Source organism: Lipotes vexillifer, unplaced genomic scaffold (assembly GCF_000442215.2).
Source record: "Lipotes vexillifer unplaced genomic scaffold, Lipotes_vexillifer_v1.1 scaffold278, whole genome shotgun sequence".
NCBI lineage: Eukaryota > Metazoa > Chordata > Mammalia > Artiodactyla > Lipotidae > Lipotes > Lipotes vexillifer.
In genome coordinates this window covers 2,933,228-2,958,311 of record NW_006769677.1, presented here as the reverse complement: position 1 = coordinate 2,958,311, position 25,084 = coordinate 2,933,228, and the positions used below count along the sequence as shown (strand labels likewise).

The window sequence follows — 25,084 nt, the reverse complement described above, 5'->3', positions numbered from 1 at the left end:
GATCTCTTGGTTCCCTACCAACTCGCGAATCCCATTTCTGCTCTAAAGGCCTCTCCATCAACGAGCCAGTTCCTGAGACGACATCTGCCTCTCGTACAGCACAGACCGACGCTATGAACCGCCTTGGCGCGGAGATGGGCCTGGCCTCCCTGGTGGGCAATGCTGGTGCGTGTACCTTGAACTCATAGGATTCTTCAATGATCACTTCCAGCCTGGTGTGCTCTCCCAGAATGGGACGCCCCATTTCTGCAATGCGTCTCTCCTCCTCTTCTTTGCTGGTCAGCGGCTGCTTGTCATCACATTCCTCTGTGAAAGGGAAGGGCAAGGGAGTGAGAATGGATTCACATTTATTTGGAGATCCCTGGATCCCGCTACAAGAAAACCAAGAAGGAAGGAAGCCCTGATGACCTACTGAAAGCCCCCGGGCTGGTGCTGTAAGGCTGGAGGGGAGAATTGGACAGACGCTTGTTGCGTGGGGCAGTGATCACTGTGACAGCAAGTGATCATAATATCCCACAACCTAAGCACCTGCCAAAAAAGGGCAGATCAGGAAAAGCAACCTATAGGGCCATATCACTGGTAAAGACCCTGTCCACGTGTTGTCTGCGTTGAGGGAATCACCCAGCTGTCCCCTGGGACACTGGCTCACCTGGCTGTCTGTACGCATCCTTCTAGGACATGACCAAGAGGAAACACAATTAAAGTTCCAGAGCGACTCAAGGAATGTAAGACACTGGCCTCCTCTTCTCCACTTTCTAAAGGCAAAGAAAATGGCCCAGGTCCCAAGAGACGATAGATGGGAAATTCTGATCTTAGCCTCTCACTTGCCAAGAGCCCCTGCTGCAAGTTAAGAAGCAAAACATCCATGAATTCCACGGGTCAGTAAGATGCCTGCGCTCCAGAGCTGCCTCCCTCTGGTGCAAAGCTGAGATGGGTTGGGAGGACTCTGACCATGTTAACGTTAAAGGAAACAGAGAGAGCGAGGATGAGGCCTTTGGGACGTTAATACTTACTGACCATGGGGGCACGATTATTTCCGGAACCACCATGTAGCTTACAATCCAGGAGAGGCTAGTGGGCGCTCAGAAAATGCTAATGGACTTGAGAGTCCATTAATGAGGGGAAGCTCACAGTTGGGTCCTCTCTGTGTGAAGGTCATTAGGATAAATCCCAGACTGAAAAGGCCACGCACATGTGAAGGACAAACAGTACTCCTGTAGCCACTCAGCCTCCTGTCCTTCAGGCTCAGGGTGCTGGAACAAGACAGGCCACTTCCCCTCACAGTCAAGCTGAATGGACCTCATCTCCAAGGAAGTAGGCTTGGTGGTACAGAAAGACCACAGCCCTGACGCCCTTGCTTCTAGAACCTTCCAGGCAAACTGCCTGCAATGGGAGTCTGTTGACTGAGGAGAGATGAGGAAGGGAGGGACTTCTAGCCCAGACTCCTTGCCTTTTGCATTTAGGCATCAGCTATTGCAGGAGTCCACATCTCCCATCCCATCCCACCCATACATGGCTTCCCTCTGCTGAGGGACCCTGCCTTGGTGGCTTCATCTGATGCTCTAGCAAATGATGCAGAAGACTAGTTCCTAGGCCAGTTGTTGATTACTGGGCCTTGATGGCTTCATCTGATGCTCTAGCAAATGATGCAGAAGACTAGTTCCTAGGCCAGTTGTTGATTACTGAGCCATGGAGCAGTGGGGCTAGAGGCACTGCTAGCATTTTACATACCAAGTGTCAAAACCAAGCAAAAGGCAAAAGCAGAGGTAGCATATCAAAGAATTCTTTATTATGTATTCAGTAGTGTCTTCCTAAACATATATTTCAGAATCTGCTTTCCTATCCCCAGTAATTACAGGGCCCCAAAGAAATTAGAAGACTAAAAATAAGCGATTTTGGACTAGCCAAAATCTACTAAGTGTTAGCAGATGCAAAAGAGAGGTGCAAGTAGATTACTTTTAATGGTAAAAGTTATAATATTTCTTAGAGTAGGCTTGGGAAGTTACGACCCAAGGGAAGGCAAAGGTTTTTGATTGGTGTCCCCATGATTTGCCCCTGAAATTAAGTGTGTAGAGTCAAGGGGGGTGAGCTGAGGTATGTGAGGTCCCATTTATCCAATGCTCAAATCAATCATATTTTGATTCCCACTGCTTTCTGATCTTAAACCCAGGAAAATGTTATTAGAGTTTTCGTAGGAGCAGGTTATATTAGTGTCTTTGTTCATAACCCTGGCTGAACATGGATATTTTGGAGGCTTAGTCAAATAAGAATTATTTTTCCAGAAGAAAAACTACTACAACTTAGATTTTAATTTGAATTACAAAGCCATTTGCGGGAGAATATTTATTATGTCCCCCTTTTAATAGTTTACTTATAAATGGGAAGTTGCTTTTAATGGGATTCAAGTCAATTTAGGTAAAAAAGAAAATAGAGAAATTATGAAAGGAATGGGATGCGGTGGCACTGTTGAAAGCCGCATTTCGCAAAATGAAATGATTTGGAACATGGTATTAAATGAATGGACATGGTAGTAAATGAAATCAAATCACATAGTGAGTGAAAAGGTTATTCCCTTTTTAATCCTCCTTTAGTCCTTCTGATGAAGTTTGGTGCTGTCAGGTCTGTAACTAGTTCTTGACATTAGGGTTTCTACCATTTACGAAAGAGAAAATAGTTCTCAGGCATAGAGCATTTGACTGCATTGAGCTAGAGGTAATAACTTTTTTCGTTCTAAAAATTTTAACCTTACTTTCTCTATGTGATAAATACTAGCTTTCTATTAGTGTTAGTGACTTAAAGTTTTTTTTTTTTTTTAACAAATCTAGTGAAGTAAAAACGTGAGGCAAAAAACTGCATGAAGTGAATAATAGCATAGTTGGTATGCGGCCAAAGGAAGTACTGTAAAAGAGGTACGCGAAAGAGCAAAATTTTAGGAATTAATGTTTAAACAGATTTCATACTAACCTAAGGAAAAGCAGGAACCTTGTTTCTATCACTTTCTACATTCTTGCTCCAAACCAGACTTGAATTTAATGCCACACTTTATTCCACTGTCTACCCATCTGGAAAACCTTCCCCATTTTCATCTAGCTAAATCCTACTTACCTTTCAAAACCCTACCTCTTCTCGCATGAAATATCCCTCAATTGACCTATTTAGGAATGACCACTCTAACTTTAAATTAATTCTGAATATTTGTTGGGTGTACATATTAAACGTGGACACTTCTAATATACTACTTTTTAATATTTAAACTACCTTTACATACAAATATCCAACATGTAAACTTACCAAGATAGAACAATACATCTCATTGCTCTTTGGATTTTCCTCATATCCCTCAGAGCCTATTACTACGTATGGAAAGTAGTAGGTGCCCAATAAGTATTTGTCATGTGACTGTCCAACTCAGACAAGCCTCTTCTTTGCTCTATGCATATAGTAAAGACCATGTGTTCATTTCACACGTCACTGCACTCCTACGCTATGTCAGCACACTGAGGCCCCTCCCACCCCGCCTCTTTTTCCAGGAACTCACGGTCTAGTGGGAAGTGAAGCATATAGATGGGACAACTTCTAGTACAGCAAGGTAGGGGCTGAAGGTCCAGGGTCGGGGAGTAGCTCCCTCTGACCAAAGGAGTCAGGGAAGGCTTCAGGAAAGAGGAGATATTTGAAATTGGCCTTGCAGCATGTATAGGAGCTTGCCAGGTGAAGGTAGTGGGAAGGCTGGCTAGGAGGTAATAGAGGAAGGAGGGGCATTCCAGGCAGAAGGAAGTCAAAGCACAAAGGCCTAGTGTCATGGTAGGGTCAGGGCTATTTTCACTTAATAAACATCGTGAACATGTAAGAGATAATTATACTTATATGTAACTGAGAGAAGACAGCTGGATAAATCCTTTTATTGCTCTATAATGTTACAGATAAATTAGTATTTGTGATCCAGATTTTTGAAACTGGCAAAAAAGAGAGCTAAGCTTATTTTTTTTAAGTGTCTTCTCTTTAGGTATCTTTTATTGAACAGGGAAATCGTTTAACAGCATATTTTTTGATCACCTATTTTTTTTTCACTTTGAGTGCTGGCTCAAATGCAGTTCATTTTACTGTGGCCAAGTCAGTTTCATTTCCTTATGTATGCATATGCTGTGCTTTTAGTTCTGCTTCTCAGGTAGAGAAAATTCTCTATGTAATCCTGTTTATCTGTATGTGTACATATATATGTACATAGTTTTTAACTCATCGTATTTTATTGAGAAGTTGATAATAAATTATATAACATCATGGTCTTAACCAACCAGCCCAATTTAAAGATCAAATGCATAATTAACGGCCATGGTTAAAATCAGTATTGACAGGACAGAAGACAATCCTGTGATGAAATCATGGGTAGGGGTCCTCCCTTCTCCTGAGTAATTGATTTTGCAAATGACACATCACAATAGCTAATAGGTACCTGGGATCTGGGAAAGGCAGAATTATGAAAAAGCTGCTGTTAATGCTTTCTTGATCAGGCTGCATTTTGAAGCCACATCACTGTAAGAGGTGAAGGGCTGAGAACACGAACGTCTGTTAGAAAACAATACAACCCACGTGGAGATCTGCACCCGAGGAGCTACTGTGGATATTCTTGAATGCATTTGCAATTTTTTGTCTCAACAAACAATGTCAAATTTGGAAATGGGTACAAGGCCAGTGGTGGGACAATTTGCTTGTGGTTATTTTAATCCTTCACTCAGATCTGTGCTGACAAGTCTGAGAGCGGAGATCTCCTTTCCAGCACCTGGCTGGCCTGTTTGATTAGAACCTAAAGAGACTGGTACTTTATTTCCATGAGGAATATTCTGGAACAACTCTGCAGCCAGGGCTGCATGATTACTGAATGGGGGTGTGGGATGCGAGAACGAGCAAAGTCTTACTGAGGCAGGCAGAAGTGTTTCTGCAGCCATGACCAGTGATGGGCGATGGTGACAACTGAAGAGTGAGTATCCGTGTCCTTATCCAGAGTCTTGGTAACTTAAGGCAAGGGGCTCATACCCGGGCTCTAATCCTACAGTCGATCTGGGATAGCTTTGTCATCCTTTAGTCACCCTGTCAATGTTCCCCTCTGGAGAAACCCCACAGATGTACTGCCATCTGTGCATATTTGGCTAACATCATGTTGCCTGGCGGAAGGAAAGGCAGACTCTGGGAAGAGAGACAGCTTGCTTTTAAAGACATTTCATGACATTTGCAATGAAAGACCCACGTTTAAGAAGCGAGATTTGCACGAAATCTGGAGTATACTGAAACTTGAGAGGCTATTGGACTCAATCTTCTCTGTAGGTCCATGCTTCCCCCTCCACCATGCGTCCCGTCCTGGGCCGATGTGGTGTCTTGTTGCTGACTCATCATACCCCCAACTGCAGAGAAGCCATGGCATTGTGTAGCAAATGCTTTAGAGGTAATGGGGGTGAACTGTGTCACTTTAATGTCGAAAGACCGAAAGAACCCTTGAAGGCAATTAAACTGTGGTTTTCAAGGACCGTGATGAAATGAGTACCTGCGATGGTGATTATAGTAGAGGGTATTGGATGTTCTCTAGCATGAACTTTCCTGAAGACAGGTTGGCCTAGCAAAAGGACAGGCAGAAAATCAGCGGACTGGATTGTACTGGTTTGCCAGAAGAGCGTTGTGGAATTAGTAAGCTGAATGTCACGCCCAGATGCACACAGTGCAAGCAATGTTAGTTTGGGGACTGAGTGGTCAGAGGTCACTGTTATGTAGATTGAAGAAGTGAGCGAGTAAATAAATGGGGCAGGTGTTCTAGGAGTCCAATCAGATTGTGTGAATAAAGCACACACCCCACAGTAGGGGGGCAGCCAGATTCCTGCAGGTGTCTGAGATGGAGTATCCATGCCCGTCAAGTTCCTGCTTCCAGAGGCATCACGAAACAATGAAAAGCACTCGGTGTGATGACAGGTAGCCTCGTGGTGCCAACAACATGGCCTTAAGTAGGCCATTTCTCCAGTTACCCCATGTGTGAAATGGAGATAATAGTGCCTGCTCTGTCCATATCACAGGTCTGTGTGAGGGTCAAGCAACATAACATCAGGGAACATGCTTATTTGTTTCCTTGGCAGTCTGAATGGGAGAAGGTTGTACACACTGGTGGGTTTTACAAGGGTTCACCATTGTCACAGTGACTGGCTGGATTACCTAGTTTAGGATTTTCATGAAACTCCTGGTTCAACAGACCACCTGCTTTTCGCTTCTACCAAGAGATCCCAGAACTGACCTGGAATCATGAGACTGGGACTCTGCAAATTCTGCCATATGCTTTCCATCTAAACTTGGGCAAGGTGTTTCTTTTCTCTGGGATTCAGTTTTCTCAATTGTACAATGAAGGCAAACTTAAAGGGGATTTGTTTCTCTAACCTATGTACTGGAGTGTGTTTAACTCCAGTTAAAGTGTGTTTAACTGTCGGAATTTTCATAGCTTGACTTCCTTAACAAGCCATGTGCGTTGTGAAGACTATCACATGATGAGCGTAATATGATTGGAAGAGTAACTTTTATTTTTCTTTTTTTTTGCAGTACGCGGGCCTCTCACTGTTGTGGCCTCTCCCGTTGCGGAGCAACAGGCTCCGGACGCGCAGGCTCAGCGGCCATGGCTCACGGGCCCAGCCGCTCCGCGGCATGAGGGATCTTCCCGGACCGGGGCACGAACCCGTGTCCCCTGCATCGGCAGGCGGACTCCCAACCACTGCGCCACCAGGAAAGCCCCGGGAAGAGTAACTTTTAAAAAGGGGGCTTCCCTGGTGGCGCAGTGCTTGAGAGTCCGCCTGCTGATGCAGGAGACGCGGGTTCGTGCCCCGTTTCGGGAGGATCCCACATGCCGCGGAGCGGCTGGGCCCGTGAGCCATGGCCGCTGGGCCTGCGCGTCCGGAGCCTGTGCTCCGCAAATGGGAGAGGCCACGACAGTGAGAGGCCCGCATAACGCAAGAAAAAAAAAAAAAAAAAAAGGTATACTGACTGTTACATACTTTTAATTAATTAGGGGACTTTTTAGCTGCCTGTTTGGGGACAGAAACATGCCTCTATCTTTCCAAATTGAGCCAGAATGCTTAATTTTGTTAAAAATATCTAAATTAATGTACTCTGGTTTCCCCCTTTTGGGGTCCTCCTCATTTTTCATTTGACTGGAATTCACACTGATGGCATTTCAGAGACATAGCGAGGCTTCGGATCGAAAAGGGATTGAGATGCAGGTAGGAATATACCAGTTGGGGGAAAGGAACTAAAAGTGCTGGGTTAAAGTAGTCATCACATGGCCTTGGACTTAAAGTTAGAGGGCCGGGCTCTGAGCCCTGGATGGGTGACTGGAGTAGACTGATTATCTTTGAACCTTCATTTCTTCTCCTATAAGTGAGAACAAAAGATCTTATTCCATAAGGTTGAGGATTAAATGATATAATGAATAAGAAATACTTTCCAAATTCGAATGAGCTATAATGTATAGGGGGTTATCATGTTATGTGCCTGGAGGGTCAAGGGGGGAATTACATCACAGGTCCCAACAAGGGCCTTTCAATGAGGCAAAGTCTGAGAGCAACAGGTGAAGATTTGCAAATTCCAAAAGCACCTCCAGCATTTAATGTCCATCACTAATGACACCTCTGAAATAGAGGTACTGGGTTGTGGACCAAATGGCTTTTTCAATTTCCATATATCCTGCTTCAAATTTAGATTTTCACACTTAGCTGCACAAGACTCTGCATAAAAGCTGCAGGCAAAGTCCAAGAGTTAGATTAATTTTACTTTACTGCCCCTGCGTCTCAAAGCATTGACTTCAAAGCCTCAAACTGACTTCAAAGAAAAGCTCTCCAGGGCTTACAGCTGGTTTTCACTGTGTAGACCTAAATTTTAGAACTTTCCCCAGAGGCATCTATAGAGAGTGGATCCCAGGCATTCTGGCCTGGTTCCGGAGAAAAAGGATCATGTAAAGGGAGAGGAACAGGCCAATGTGGAAATTCCCAGAGGGTTCTGCAACTTTCTCTCATTTTAACTGCATCAATTTCAGGTTTTGGGAAGAGGTGGTAAAACAGAAAAATTGCTATTGAAGATTAAGGTTCAAGCTATAAGAAAGAGCTTAATGAAGTCCATGAAATAACAGCAAACCTTTGAAAGAAGTGATTCTGTCCTCTTAGATGCATGATGTGTCCGAGACAGAAAATGTTGGACATTACTGGTGGGGTATTCTAGAACTTGATATGAACAATTTCTGAGCAAAGAAAATTAGGGTCCCATTACCTAGTTACTAAAAAGGAAGATGTTTCAATGGAAGGAAGGCCCTAAAAGCAAAATCCTGACATATTCAATGATAAAACAGGAAGCTATCCAAACACACAAATGCGTTTTAACAAGGCATTCTACCACTAAAGGTTTTTAGTTAAGGTCTCATTATCAGGCTGCATAGGGCTGAGGGAGCTGTAGATACTATACTATTCCTCAAATGGTTGCCTTTTTTTTTTTTTTGCAGTACGCGGGCCTCTCACTGTTGTGGCCTCTCCCGTTGCGGAGCACAGGCTCCGGACCCGCAGGCTCAGCGGCCGTGGTTCACAGGCCCAGCCGCTCAACCGGGGCACGAACCCATGTCCCCTGCATCGGCAGGCGGACTCTCAACCACTACGCCACCAGGGAAGCCCTTTTTTTTTTTAATTACTTCAAGGAAGCCATGAAGACTGGCTTGCCAAATTTCTACCTTCCTCAAAGCTCACAAGGATCATTAACTTACTGGGTGATAGAATCAGAATATTTCCAAAAAGATTTCAATAAGTTAAAATGATGGGATGAAAAAAGGAAGATTAAAGTTTTAAAAGTAAATGTAAATTCCTGCACTCGGATTCAAAAATAGCATATTCGGCAGTGCTGAATTTGGAAGACTTGACCTAGGAGAGTGTCAGGTGAATCAGGTTTAAGAAATCCTCTATGAGCACTTGTTCTATTTAACATTTTTGTCCTTTTCAATTTCGATGTCTCTGAGAGTCTATGAATCATTTTGTCATTAAATGCTGTGTCTGGAGAGAAGTGGAGGGCAATAGCCCATGTGAAATTGGACGCGTTCAGAAAGTTCCGCTTTGGACAGAATCATGTTGAGACGTCTCGATCATGAGTTTACACTGATGGTGGTTTAAGTTAACGCCACCCCACACCGTAACATTTTCAAACTTAGAATGTTTGAAAATATTTCCTTTCTAAATATTTTGTTTAGCTATCTGGTTTCAGAAAAAAATAATTAGAATATAGATGTCTGCATAATTATATTGGAAAATGCCACGGCCATTAGGATGGCCTTTAGGGACATCTTCAACCTACAGCTTCAGACAAATCAGGCCTACCATTTGGTATGTATCTCCGTCTCTAAATCTACATAGATGATTCTGAAATGGTGAGAAAATATTTAGGGTCAAAAGAGAGGATGCTGTAAGGAAATATCTTTCTTCTCTATGTAAGGAAATAGCTTTAGAGTTGTGCTGGCTAAAAAATGCAATCAACAGCGGCTGGGTACCATTATGAAATTAAGGGTTTTAAACTTTTTGACTGACATTTTGAGTTTTTACAGAGCACTCTGTAATCCACTGCAAGTGGCAGACATAGTACTCATTACCATGTTAAGAATGCTAAAACTTTGCAGATTGGTGTGGTGGGATGAGGGGAAGGCATGCTTTATCTTCTCCCAATAGGGCATCATCTATGATTAGGACCCTGAGCTTGGGCCATGGAGTGGGCTTGTATGTCAACTCCTATGTTTCCTTGAGACTAGCGATCGTTTTATTTATTCTGGTACTCTCTGGAGCATCTAGCAAGGTACACTCACATCATCAGTGCTATGTGAACATCTGTAAATTGATCAGTGTCAAAATATGACCAATTACAGGTTCTCCACACAAATTTGCTTATAAGTAAACACAGCACACACCTTGTTAATGTGTAAAATGTTACATGTGTAAAGTCAGCAAAAGCACACCACGTGCCATAGCTAAATGTTAATGCAGGGTACATAATATGTGGTTTTTGTTTGATAATTAAGGGTATTTGGGGGAAAATGAAGAACATTAAAAAATTGTCTTACCATACAGGTATTTTCCTTCATTAAAAGGAAATAAAAATGAGAAATAATTTTTAAAAATGCAAACAACTCACGGTACAAAATAAAATTTGGTTAATTAGACTTAAGAAATTCATACCTGTTATTGTGAAGCCACCTAAAAAAGAAAAAAAAGAAAGAAATGTTACAATTCATTTAATTTACACTCTAAATAACAAATACCAGTGCATCAGACCGCCTGACAGCCCATCCAAAGTACAAAAACTTGCCAAATTATATATACAATTAAGAAAAACATGAAAACATCCATTCATGACTTAATCACTAATCATTCTTTTAAGACTATGAGCTTTAGTGCACAAATTTAATTCTTGTGCATACCTAAGAAAGCACTGATTTTGTAAAAGGTTATACTGAACCCAAAGCGGAATGTAAACTATCCAACCTTCACAAAATTATGAGGCTAATGGCTCTAAACAACAATCTTGCTAATAAATCAGCAGAAATAAAAAATAAGTCAGAAAGCTACTGTAGCACCTGATAGAAATGGAAAATAACCTAGAAAAATGGAAAGGAAATGCAAGAAATGAAATGCTTACCAAGCTCATTCAATAACAGGGCTGTGAAGGAAACAGACAAAGACAAACACAGAATAAGAGACCAGATGAATAATGAAAGTAAGAGGAATATCAGCAGAAAGAAATCCAGGCAGATCTGATTACAGTGGTAGGGAGTTGCTACTAAAAATTGGTGCACGCCAAGTAAATGTGGCATTGGGAGTATTTCCAAATGATCCCAGAACCGATTTCTGCAAACGTGTGTGACTGATTCTATATATATAAACAATTCACTTTATATATTATTTCTTGGCATTTAAGAAAACATTTCTACCATATGTTTACACACAGTATATACATCTAGTTTGCCAAATATAGTAGAAATATTTTATGAAGTTAATCCTAAACCTTATTTGAGTGAGCCTTCCTCATGAAATAATTGCCTGGCAGTTAGTGAATTCAACATATGGAAGTCTTAAAGCATTCCAGGATCTCAGGGATTGTACCTTTCAATGAAAACAGAGAAAACATCTTAGGAAATTCCATTTTGGCCGCCCCACCCATAAGGAGACTTTGGCCCAAGATGAAGTTCTCTCGCTGGAGGTTCTATTTGCATGATATTTTGGTCATCAGGGAATGCTTATGTTTTTTAAATCCTCAAAATCTGTGTCCCAGGAATCAGTGCTTATTTGTGTGTCCTTATCTATGACCTGCACGGTATAATCGGACAACCAGATAGCTTCTTGCGGACGCATAATTCCACAGAAACTGACAAGACAGGGAGGGAAGGCCTGGGGCAGCTGAGGTGGGGTGTGGAGCTACATACATAATTTGTCTTTCAGGTTTTGTGCTTTAAACCCAGACTATAGCTGTAGCACTTTATTCTGGTGAAAGCTACCTGACTAAATATATCAAATAAATTACTTCCAGAGTTGTAGACGGGAAAGTTACAATTACCTTTTCAGGACCAGTTTTCCCTCTACTGGTAGTGGCATTAGAGGATACTTTATAAAACAAGTTAGTAATTTTATTTATGGTGACACAGATCCACTTGGTGGGTGTCAAAAGCAAATAGTGCTATCAAGGAATTTTAATTTGCTTTTATATGAAGGCATGTTTTACCAAAATGACAATTGAAAGAGCTGTATTCAAGATGCTCTTCCTTGAGATAAAAGGCAGTCCTTTGGAGGAACGCATTCAGAAGTAAGTGCTTTTTCCTGTATGTTAATGAGGCATTTTTGATCCCATCTTTGTAAGAAATCGGCACAGTTTTCTAAAGTGTCTTTTTCTTCCGCCTGCTGTCTGTGGAGCATATTAAATAGGCTGCATTAAAATGGGTCCCCAGCGCTCCTTTCTCCATCATTCCAAAGGCTCCTGTTACCTTTTTGAACATGATTAAGTCAGGACAACTTTGTTTTTGTTTGTTTTCTGATGGACTCTGAGGCCAGTGAGTTCTTACAAAAATGGGATTAGTTAAATTCCCCCAAATGTTGGGTCTGTATAGGAATTAGTCCTTTGTATTTGATTTTTTCTTTACATGTAAAAGTTTACATTTCTTGCAAAGTGGTCACCTAACCATCTATACCGCTCTCGTCAATGGTTTGAATGCAATTAATAAGAGCTATTAATAGGTACTACGCTCATTATATATATATAATTAAGTGTATACCATTGCTTTTAAAATGACCACTAGGGCTTCCCTGGTGGCGCAGTGGTTGGGAGTCCGCCTGCCGATGGAGGGGAAACGGGTTCGTGCTCCGGTCCGGGATGATCCCGTATGCCACGAAGCGGCTGGGCCCGTGAGCCATGGCCGCTGAGCCTGCGCGTCCGGAGCCTGTGCTCCGCAACGGGAGAGGCCACGGCAGTGAGAGGCCTGCGTACCGCAAAAAACAAAAATAACAAAAACAAACAAACAAAAAAAATAAAATGACCACTATTAGAGGGTAATTATGGGACGCCCTAGGAATACTTCAGAATAAAAAAAATATTTTTAAAGCTGATATAAAATTCCTGTCCTTCCTTCTCAAATATAGGCCATATGAAATAGATATAAAATCAAAGACAGCAAAAAATATGGCTTCTTTCTTCAAATAGTTTCTAAAAATATAAACACAAATCAACACAAAAATCTAATTATAAGGATACTGCTGTTTACTTTTTATTTTTAGAAAAAAATTCTATATGTTAGAAATGTGTCAATTCTACAAGAATCAAAAGATTTTGAAGCATAAGGCAGGATCGGCCTTAAGTAAGGGCTAAGTTCTTACTGAACTACCATATCCTTCCTACTAAAGAAAATTGATATGACCATGGTTTCATACATATGGTCTCTTTTAAATATCATATCTGATGATATGAAAAATATTTTGCCAAATGAACACTAGGATATTGATGCCACTACTCTTTAAGGATCTTTGTTCGAAGTTTTTTTTTTTTTTTTAAAACTGGCTTCTCTAAATTAGACTAATTTATTGAATTCTTCTGAAATTTCCTATTAGTTGCCATTAGACCCATCTACCATGACTAATAGGTATTAAGTAGTCTCCATCACTAACATTTTGGGGGATATTTAATAGCTGGAACCAAATTTTAGAATGATTCCTGAATAGTGAAAAACTAAACCCAGAAATCATTCTTTTATGTCATCCCTTCTGAATTACAGAAATCTCTTCCAGTATTTCTGGAATCTGGTATCAATTAAGGTGAGCTGGCATTTTCTGAAGAAAAGGGGCATTGTTTGGTGCATTTGTGAATATGGGTAGGGAAATGAAATGGCTAAAGCTTCAAAGGAGAGGAAGTATAGTACTTGGAAGCCGAGGAAGAGGAGAGGGTTAAGTGTGAGAGTAGGAGACACAAAGAGTACAATTTCTCGCTGGTATGTCTTTGTATACTCTCACACCTTTCATTCCTCTTCTTATCCATTTTGGCTCCTCAAGCACAAGGGAGAAACTGCACTCTTTCTCATATTCCTCACGGTCAAATATTCTAATGGTAATGATCTTCCTGTGGGAACACAAGACAAAGGCAAAACAAATGGTTGGAGTCACACGCTCATGCTAGGTGTTCACCAAGCAGCATGTTACTGTGATGTTATGGAAGGAGAACTGGCCACACATGGACCTCCAGGAGTATGTAAAAGGGCATCCAGATACTCTCAAGCTGGCCCCGTCAAGTTTCCTCTGCCAATCCATCATTTTTACAAATTCTTCCTGCTTCAATTAGCAGTCAGGAGGTATCCCAAATTAGGAAAAGAAATCAGAAAGTCGGCTTTATGTGGGTGCAGGAGGCATCAGCACCAACTTTCCCAGGCTCGACTGCACTGCCAATGAGTAGCTCAGACTGCCATGTGCAGAGTGGCCCAAACTGGCTGATGGAACTCCAGGCTGGGCTCCCTGTGGCCCCAGAGGAGATCTATGCCCCGTTACATAGGTGGAGGAATGTGTGCATTGTAAGTCACGTTCTGAAGAGTGCAGGCATCCAGGGGTGGCACAGGCCAGCAGAAGCTGTTGGGCTCAGCCCTGGAGCAGTTCCCCCACCTTTCTTCTCACTCATCTCCACCAAGCGGGGCTCGCCAATCTCAAGGAGGAAGGTCTTGTTTTTCTCATACTCCTCATCATCAATTACCTTGACTGATATTGTTTTGCTGAAACAGAGAAGAATAGAAATTGACAAACAAGGGGAATAGGAAATAGGAGAGAAGGAACATAGAGAAGAGGAAAGCAAGGTTAACGAGTGGCACTTCCAGACGAATGGCAACCGAGAAACTTCTGGACCGTGAGACTGTCCTTCCAGAATGGGTGTGGGATGGGTCTGAGAGAGTGGAAAGGTCACCCAATGCACAGCTGCCCTGCCCAGGAGCACAGAATTGTTTCAGCCAAAATACAGCATTCATACTACTAGGTTTATCATCATCACGGGAAGCAGAAAAACATAGATCACAATAATAAGAAAAGAAAAATATATTTATTTAGTAAATGCCTTAACCACAGGATTGTCTGAGCTGTGCTCTGGAATTCAACCCTTTGAAACAAATCAGTAAACCACATCAAAATATGAACAGAGGTTATATCTGAGTAACAGGCATAAGGGTCATTTTCGGGGGCCTTCATTCTGCTTTACTGTATTTCCAAACATAACATTTTTACCACAAAATTTTATTAAAATAATAAATGCATAAGAGCATCACAAATTAAAGTAAAATTCTTTTATCTTACCCCACCCAACGTCCTAGACTCAAACTCTTTTTCAGGTGACTCAGATTTTCCACCTAGATCACAAGGGGATCATGTTCATGTTTTGTTTGTCTTTCTAAAGATGGAAGCCTCCTAAGGTGGGGGTGGGGAGTCATGATGTTCTAGTTATCTTCTTCCCTCCCAAAGTTGACCTTCAACTTTGACAAAATACACTCTACTCTACTTTCAAACTCCACCGATACACCAAGGCATTTCATTAAGAATTCTTCCTGTAATCCATCCTTTAGAGCTTCTTGCCTTATCCTGTGGTTGTGATTGACAGGTAGGTAGGACAAATGCAAATATTATGCAAATCGCAACTCCCTACAAGACTTGACGACTCTGAAAAGAAATTTAATGTTACCTTCTAATTAATAAGAGCTTAATCACTTCATGTTTTACAACTTATTCAGAGCCCCCAAACACTTGTTTGTCCTTGAAAATATTTTTTTGTTCAGTACCATTGGCCAAAAACATTTCTGACTGAAGGTTTTTTTTTTTTTTTTTTTGCGGTACGCGGGGCCTCTCACTGTTGTGGCCTCTCCCGTTGCGGAGCACAGGCTCCGGACGCGCAGGCTCAGCAGCCATGGCTCCCGGGCCCAGCCGCTCCACGGCATGTGGGATTCCCCCCAGACCGGGGCACGAACCTGTGTCCCCTTCATCGGCAGGCGGACTCTCAACCACTGCGCCACCAGGGAAGCCCTGACTAAAGGTTTTAAAACAATGAGTTTATAAAGACACACAGTTTTAATGTCATGGACATTATTTAGTTTTGGTGGAATTTTCTAGGTCTTCTGGAAGGAAATTAGTCTATAACCTTTCTTTTTTTCAATATTGATCAAAGCCCTCAAGTTTCATTTAGTCCTATGCAGGCCAAAGAGCACCAGTCTTATTTTCTTGTATGAAGGAGAATAAAGATAGAAGTTGCTTTTAATTCTCTGAATTTCCCAGCCCCTAACGCTAAGTGAGATCAAATGATTGCTTCTGATTCTTGGGAGCCTCATAACCTCCTCGCTGCTCCTCAGCTAAAGAACATCCCCCATAGCGCTCACATCCCCATTTCTCACTACCAAGGAGCTGGAGCGCATGACAGTGCCTTTCTATCTCAGCTCTGTCCTCAAAGGCTAGATGAGCAGCTGTCAATGACTAAAGCAATAATCATTTTTTAAGAGCAATTAGCTATCTACAAAACTACCAACAGTATGACAAAAGTCCAACCACATGTGTATACTGAACAGTTCCTATCTAACTTCTAGAACTATTTTTCTGGAATTCACCCATTTACTTTATATATACATATATATATAAGTACCCTGGTGTAGTCAGGGCAGGCTGTATATATATATATATATATATATATATATATATATATACAGCCTGCCCTGACTACACCAGGGTATCTGATCATTCCTCAATATCCAAAAAACACAAAATGTTAGAGAAAGCACAAGAAGATGTAAGAAATGATGATACGTGTGCTTTCAATTTCAGAACTGAATTTGATGTTATAAGTGAGATCAAATTTACTCTTCAGAAACCTGCCAAACCTACCCTCTTTGGCATCCAACTTATGAGTTTTAGGTATTAATTTCCATCTTACTGCCTTGTAATAATAAATTATACTTGTACATCTCTGCTAAAGTCACCAGCATAATATGACCATAGGTGGGAAAACATTGGTGGGCACCAGAAGGGCCCTGCTATTGTCTTCTGGCCCCAGTGGCCCCAAATTCATAATCAAGGCACTTCATGGTAGGGTACATGTTGCAATGCTCTTGCATATATTACTTAAAAACATTTGACTTATCTTTTTCCATCTTGTACTTCCAATCTATCTCACATCTCATATTGTATTAGATTGTAGAAATAAAGAAAGCACAGCGGAGATGGCTGTAGTAGTCCTGCTAATAGGGCGAGCATTTGTTTAGGAAAGGCTCCCAGTTTCATTCCCAAAGGGCAACATGACCACTTATTCACAAATAAATAGAAAAACCCAAATAACATAGTGTTTCTTATCCGTGGTGAATTTAATCTGCTATTGCTATGATAGGTTTATTTTCTACACTCTGAGTAGCTGATGAATGTGAGAAATATAGGGTCCCACCCAATTTGTTTGTATAATAAAATAAGCACATAAAATTTATCAGTAGAGTATCACTATTCACTGGGATCATAATCCTTAGAAAACGTCTCAGTACTGGATAACTATGACACTGGAAATTCAACTTATGAAGGGAAAGAAAACAGTACCTCCGTAGGTACTTGGCAAAGATGCCTAAAATGAATGGGATTTGCATAATGGCATATTATTTCAAAATCATGAGTAATACAATCAGTAGTGCCCTTGACAGGAGGAGCCATTAAATTATATATTGATTTTGCTTCTCTTGCACAGTAAAGCTATTAATAGGAAACTTGATTATTAAAGGACAATTCAGTCAATTTAAAGAGGCAAGATAAAGTCAATCATTATGAATTAGCCCTCTGAATCAAGAGGCAAAAATCAGGAGGGACTGGTAATGTTCACTTTTTTGCTTCAGAACAGAACTATTCCTCCCCTTAGCAAAGGTGGAGAAAGCGAAATTAACCTATATAAATTATAAAGGATCATATCCTTGCGATGTCTTTTGCTCACTTTCCAGAGCCTAACTAATACAGGAAAGGGATTGTCATTGCTTCTTCCATCACTGGGGATGTTACAGGAGATGGCGTTTATCTGGTGAAGAACCCAGTTCCACTAGCTTGATAATCAGCAGAAGTATACCTCTCTGTCCCTCACAGTTCTGCAGTGGAAATTATGTCTCAAGGACTGAAGGGATCTTAAAGGTCCTCCAGTTTGCCCGCCATTGCCACACCGATTCCCACATTCACAGGGCTTTTGCACTGTCCCAAAGACTCCCTCTCTCTGAGAACACAGATTCTTGTTGCGTTGTACATTGGTTCCATTTACCAATGGGAAGCAGTCAGATAGCTGTTGTTCTTTTTTTTTAATTGAAATATAGTTAATTTACAATGTTGTGTTAGTTTCAAGTGCACAGCAAAGTGATTCAGTTATACATATATACATATATATATTCTTTTTCAGATCCTTATATATATGTGTGTGTGTATATACATACATATATATATATATATATATATATATATATATATATATATACGTGTTCTTTTTCAGATTCTTTTCCATTATAGGTTATTACAAGATACTGAGTATAGTTCCCTGTGCAATACAGTAGTGTTGTTATTTCTTTAAATCAACACGTTAACCAAAACAAGATTGGAATAGTCAGGCAGACCCAGCCCTTCATCTAACAACAACCCCTGCACTATTATTACACTGATAAGGAACAGATAGAAAACTGTGTCATGCAATTTTCAGCTACCGTAATTATGATGAAGAAGGTAAGGAGAATTTCTCACTTGATCTTTTTTACATCACTTTGAAGTTGAAGAGTATACTATAACAATTATGGTTTCTAGAAACTAGCAACGAGTTACAAATCTCATGATAACATTAAAACATTAAATAATTTATCAGGATGGCCAAAATTTTTATGGATATACATTTTGGATCCACTTCTAGGGAAAAAAAAAAGCATTTGGTTAAGAAAGATCAGTTTATTTAGTGGAAAAATACAGATTGTTCCTTTTGATTTTTGCAGTGCCTTTCCTTGGATGATACTAAGCCCACATCTACACTTTATTTCCAAGTCTCTCTCTTATCTGATGGGTCTCAAAGGACCAAACATCTTCAAACATTCTAGTAAGGAGTTCTTATATCAGGTGGTGACTCAGGTAAACTGTGAGAAAGAAGAGAAAGACATGGTGTTACTAGTGGGAGCTAAAAAAGAAAACCGCTTCAAAATACATTCTAATCTCTCATTACTAAGCCAAAGTCCTATCAGTCTCTTCAAATTTCAGCCTCAATTAGTCCTTCTGTGGTTTCTTTTCCCTAAGACTGCTCTTGATATTGGGAGAAGTGAGGATGGAAAGGGGAGGAATAGTTCTGTTCTGAAGCAAAAAGTTGGAGGATGAAAAAGAAGAGACTCTTTCTAAATCCTCATAAAATAAAAAAAAGATTTTAGTGAGGATTTCACACAAGTAGATGCTACAATGTCTCTTTTTAAGATTTAGCCTCTTTTTAGGCGTACTCAGGGGTCAATGGATTGATGGGCATTTTGCATTTCTTAGTTCACCGATCGATCTTCATAGCAGCCCTGGAAGCGACTTCTACAACTTGTACAATTCAGAGGGAACAATGACTCAGAGAAGTTACGTAACTTCCAAGGTCACAGAGTGAGACTCCTGTAACTGGCTCCAAAGACCAACATCTTTCAATTATGTGACCCACGCAGTCCTTATTCATTCAGCTGTGCAGTAGTTTTATGACCTCTTTAAAAGATCTGAATCATTACTTTGAAGTAATATACAGGTTTATTGTTTAATCTTTATGTTAACAAAGACTGCCTGGATGAGCAACGATAGGTTTTCACTTCTATTTTTAAAAGGAGTGCAGCACACATTACATTCGATGACGGCTGTCATAAAAAGGTAAATCCTTGAGGCGATAAAGGTCCTGTTAGGATTAACTGAAAAGCACCGTGAGCACACGAGGGCTCCCCAACTCTGAGGAATACGAGCAACCGACCAGCAGCCTTGGCTCCACCTGGAGGCTTGTCAGAAATGCGGAATCTCAGGGCCCACCCCAGACCCACCAAATTGCATCTGCATTTTATCAAGATCCCCAGATGATGCTGATGCAAGCAAAAGTTTGAGAAGCGCTGATCTAGACAGGATAAAGGGTTCTTTTATTACAGATAATAAATGAAGAGGCTGGTGGTGATTGGGCTTATGTTTTGGAACTGTCTGCATATTTGAATCATGTGTGCAGCTTTGAAAACTCTAAATGCCTGGGCTCGGCACACTCCAGATCAGTGAGATGAATCTCTCTGGTTTTGGGGCCTCGGCACGAATACAGTTCTACAAAGTTTTTCAAGGGATTCTAATAATGTGGCTGGGAGCTGGCTAATGGACAATCAGCATGTCTGGCCTGACGTTTAGGAGAATGTATTAAATAAGGAATAGGTAGCATTGTGAGGAAGTAAGGGTCAAAACTAAATTTTAGATCTAATTAGTTATCTAGGCTGAAGCATGGGAGAGACATTTAACTTTGTCCTTCACTGGTATTCTTCTCTGGATTATAGAGAGCGCATAAAGTTGTCGTTTTCTCCTCTCAGGAAACGCTGGTCTCCACAAGCAAACTTAATAGTTATAGATGAGAAAACACCTTTAGCCTCTGGGCAGCAGAGTGATTTCCTTCTCAGAGAGATAAGAATTCTGGAGCTAGGTTTTTAGACAACAGAGGTTCTATCTGGAGAACAGAATAACTAAGGGTTTCATTCGCCACAGAAGACAGTAATTAATGTCCTATATTCTTTCTCTCAGAGAGCCTCTGAGAGCCTATGTCAGTCAAAGGCCATGTCTGTGGAACTGGAAACTTTCCACCTGGAAGCCACCACATTCAGACTCAGGAAAGAAGTGACCCAGGACCGACCTCTTCTGAAGCGAAAAGATCTGGCAATTTCTCTGATCATAGAGTGATGTCATCAGGTAAGGCAAGTTTGAAATTGAATCCCCAGGACACCTGATGTTAAAAGCTTCAGGATAAACTCCTCTTACTCAAAAAAGACAAATAAACCAACTTAGAATGGGCAAAGGATCTGAACAGACTTTTCTCCAAAGAAAGTAAACCAACGGCCAATAAGTACATGAGAAGATGCTCAGCGCATCATTTGTCATCAGGGAAATGCAAATCACAACCACAGTGAGATGCTACCACACCCCCACCAAGATAGCTATAATCAGAAAAACAGATAATAGTATGTGTTATATGGATAATGTAGAGAACTGGAACTCGCTCACACTGCTGGTGGCAATGTTAAATGGTACAGAGGCTTTGGCAAAGTCTGGCAGCTCCTCAGAAGTTTAAAAATCAGGTTACCACATGACCCAGCAATTCCACTTCTAGGTGGAACTCAAGAGATTTAAAAACATATGTCTACACCAAAACTTATACATGAATGTTTACAGCGGCATTATTAATAACAGCCAAAAGTCGGAAACAACCTAAATGTCTGTCAGCTGATGAATGGATAATCAAAATGTGATACATCCACATAATGGAATATTATTCAGCAATAAAAAGGAATGAAATTCTGATACAGGCTACTAAAAAGTAGCGTTAATATGTCACCCCCAAACATACTGCTTTGGTAGATTGATTATTTTGAGCTGGGGGTACGTAAAAATAGCAAATGCAGGGAGACGCTGTCTCTGAACTTCTCCCATCTGCCTGAAGACAGATGTTCCAAAAGGAACTCAAATGTCATAAATTCCCTCCCTGAGAATTTCATCAACCAGGGAAAGTGACTCTTATCACAGGAGAGGAGACTAGAAGTGGACACCAGGCAAACGTTGTCACCAACTGTCATATCTCCCATCTTTTCTTCTAAGGGTCCATTCATCTTTCCTAAAAATCATGCACTCTCCCCTAAGAAGCCAAAATCCTCTCTCCCCGAGCCCTATTAAGACAGTATTCAAGCTTACATTTAAGCCACCTCAGAGAATGACTCATTTTTCCCTGGGTATCTCCCATGTACACATGTTAATAAACTTGTTTGTTTTTCTCTTGTTAATCTGTCTTTTATTACATGGTCTCAGCCAAGAACTCTAAAGAGTAGAGGGAAAATTATTCTTCCTCCCCTGCACTTTGACATGGATGAACCTTGAAAACATTATGCTAAAGTGAAAGAAGCCAGACACAAATGTTCAGACATTGTATGATTCTATTTATATGAAAAGTCCAGAATAGGCAAATCCGTAGAGACAGGAAGTAAATTAGTGGTTGCCTAGGGCTGGGGATTGGGGAATAAATGGGGGTGACTGCTAATGGGCATGGGATTTCGTTTGGGGGTGATGAAAATATTCTAAAATCGATTATAGCAATGGCTGCACAATTCTGAGACTATAATAAAACCCATTGAATTGCATATTTTAAATGGGTGAATTCTCTGGTATGTGAATTATACCTCAATAAAGCTGTTATTACAAAACACAACAGCAACGACAAACAAACTTCAGGATAAAGTCGTAGTCTAGAAAAAGCCGTTTCCTTGGGTAAGAAAAGGTTGTGAGAATGTTTGGGGTGAATTTTCAGTTAGAAGTTTCAAATTTTGTTAGTACTGCCAAACAGAAAACTGGGGTGCTGCATGGCCCTGAGACAGTGAAAACCGTTTGCATCAAAGCTAAGTGCCCTTGCTGTGACGGCTAGCTCCGCCACCACGCCTCAATCCCTCCCTCTCCCCAGGCAGAACACTCACTGCCTCCTTCAGGATCAAGGGCTGTTGATGTCGTGCTGTGACAGGCTAAGCATTTCTGGTGGATGTTACCTCAGGCCTGGCTTCCTTGGCAGGTTTCTTTTTCCCAGAGTATAAAGTCTTGTGAAATACTCAGAAGCAGCATTTCCTTCATGGCATTCATTTAAAAGGAAAGGAAAGGACTCTAATCGTGGGTTATGCCTGCTGCCCTTGCAAAGCAAACAGCTCTCTTCACATCACCTAGGGCATTATCCAGTGCTCTTTTCAGCATTGGTTTCTCTCTACCAACAAGGAAAGATATGCTTGCTATGTGCTGCCTTTGTATCGCTTGGCTTAAATTCCTGGCCCATTTTAAGCTTTTTTTTTCCCTTCAAAAATTGACTTTGTGAGTTGCTTGGTGATAGGGAAAGACAGGGGCAGTCAGAAGACCGACACATATATTCTCAACATTTTCCATAAGTGACCCAAAACAATTCCCCCCCAATTAACATTTTAAATAGGATAAGAACAGACTGCTTTTCATATTATTTCTAATAATACTTTTACATCCTTTTCAGATTATTGGTGAGGAACTCTTGGCATGACTTCACTTGGGAGTTTGTTCAAGGTTCCATTTTTCTAAGATGCTCACAGAAGAGGGACTAGATCATGACTTAAATCTACTGTTTCCTTCATTGAACTATCCAGGGCACCAAACTAGGACTCATATTACCCTGGATTTTTATCTTGACTCCGTCACTTTCTAGCTGAGATATGTGGGCCGGTTCTGGCATCTTTCTAGACCTTAGTGTTATCATCTATCAAATGTGGATAAGGAAACTCACTTCGCAGTGACTATAATATTCACAGTGTCGTGATGATCAGATAATGGGTGTCATCATTCAACAACTGTGGATAATAAAACTTCACACGTGATTGCAAAGGTCAAATAATATAATGCATGCAAAACCATTCTGCAAAGGGCTATAAGATGTTAGGAAGAGTTGTTATTAGTTGAAAAGGAGTGGTTTACTTTATAGTTTTTACTTGCTCCTTCACCCAGTCACCCAAAGGGGCAGCTGGCAGGTGAGAGGTGGAGGTCAGAAAATACTCAACGGAGTAATGGGCAATACCCTCAAATTCACTCTCAGATGTAGCTTGGGACCACATCTCACATAATGAACTTTCCAGGTGCAGAGCTCTAAACTTAAAGATGCAAGACGCATAAGAAGTACTGGCATATATCTGGAGAAAATTCTATCTCGAAAAGATACATGCACCCCAATATTTACAGCAGCACTATTTACAATAGCCAAGACATGGTAGCAACCTAAATGTCCATTGACAGATGAATGGATAAGGAAGATGTATATACAATGGAATATTACTCAGCCATAAAAAAGAATGAAATATTGCCATTTGCAACAACATGGGTGGACCTGGAGAATATCATACTAAGTGAAGTAAGTCAGACAGACACAAATATCATGTGATATCACTTACATGTGGAATGTAAGATATGATACAAATGAACTTATTTATAAAACCGAAACAGACTCACAGATACAGAAAACAAATTTATGGTTACCAAACGGGAAAAGAGGGGAGGTATAAATTAGGAGTTTGGGATTAGAAGATTCAAACTACTATATATAAAATAAACAACAAGGTTCTACACTGTGTAGCACAGGGAACTATATTCGATATCTTGTAATACACTATAACGGAAAAGAATCTGGAAGAGAATACATATATATATATCTGAATCACTTTGCTGTATACCAGAAACGAACACAACTTTCTAAATCAGCTACAATTAAACAAAGAGAAATACTGGTTAGCTTCCCAGTCCCAGCCCTGACAGGTGTCCACTCACCACGTTAGCTGGATACACAAAGGGGACAGAAGTTGTACTTTTCCTGGAGCTCCTGGTATGAAGCAGAGCCTGACAAATCCGGATGGTACTATTCTTTAAATTAAATAGACTCCGAAGATGAGAGTTGCTAAAGTAGCTGAATCAAAGTAATTCTCCAGGAGGACTTGTCATCCGTGCACTGATTTCTTTGCATTATCAAGTGGTAATTGAAATCATTGCTTCAAGCAGAGCAAGGAGCAGGGACCGCTAAAATCCTGCTGTTCTCTGGGGCATACCAGAGGGCAGTGTCACAGAGCACTGGAGTAGGGATTTTCCAGCAGAACCTTGCTCTATTTTATTTTCCTCTGCTTGCTTTTGAATCTGAATGGCAACCAATTCATTTGTTCAAATGCAAAATGGGAACAAGTGTAATTCTTTTTCGATCTCTCTCTTTTTAGCAATCAATTGTCAGCTTTAGAGCTACCTTCCCGTCCTTAGAAGACATGCTGGTTGACCACTTGAAAGAGACACTGCAGAGATCCTAGAGTTATTGTTCCAATAAGTAATATGCTGGGAACTCTGGAAGCCAACACCCTCCCCAAAAGGTTCTATCCTATGATGGTATGCTAATATGGAAATCACAAGAGTAAAGTTTGCTAAGAGAAAATGATATGGATGTATTTTAAAATGTCCATAATTTTATGATGTATAAAATGTATACCTTACCATTGCTTTATTTCCCTGCAGCTAATATACTTCAGTCTTAAGAAGGCTAAATTAATAAGGATCCTGGGTTTGTTACCTACATGTGCACGCTGAGACGATTTGTCAATTTAGTGAAAAACAAAGTGGATCAAGCAAGCATTGGGCACCATGTTGAAATACGTCAAAATGGATCTTAGTCTTATTGTTTAATAATACTGACATTGCGCAAGTTCCATCATTTTAACAAAATGATGGAGGATTCTCACCAACTTTTTTTTTTTTTTTTTTTTTTTTTT

General features: G+C 40.7%; 1 protein-coding gene across 14 annotated transcripts in view; it reads right to left on the bottom strand.

The window, feature by feature from the left end:
* The window catches only part of SLC8A1 (solute carrier family 8 member A1), a 426,549-nt gene that overhangs the window by 76,074 nt on the left and 325,391 nt on the right, over positions 1 to 25,084 (bottom strand). Inside the window, exons 4-9 of one of the 14 annotated variants that reach the window (XM_007445748.1) lie at positions 14,178 to 14,284; positions 10,684 to 10,704; positions 10,224 to 10,241; positions 10,109 to 10,123; positions 5,537 to 5,605; positions 176 to 306 (exon numbers count right to left, since the gene is read on the bottom strand). In XM_007445748.1, coding sequence (XP_007445810.1) covers positions 176 to 306; positions 5,537 to 5,605; positions 10,109 to 10,123; positions 10,224 to 10,241; positions 10,684 to 10,704; positions 14,178 to 14,284 — 361 coding nt within the window. Of the gene's footprint in view, positions 1 to 175; positions 307 to 876; positions 892 to 5,536; positions 5,606 to 9,313; positions 9,349 to 10,108; positions 10,124 to 10,223; positions 10,242 to 10,683; positions 10,705 to 13,540; positions 13,645 to 14,145; positions 14,285 to 25,084 lie in introns of all 14 variants that reach the window. The other 13 variants (XM_007445750.1, XM_007445749.1, XM_007445752.1 and 10 more) reach the window with 13 other exon arrangements.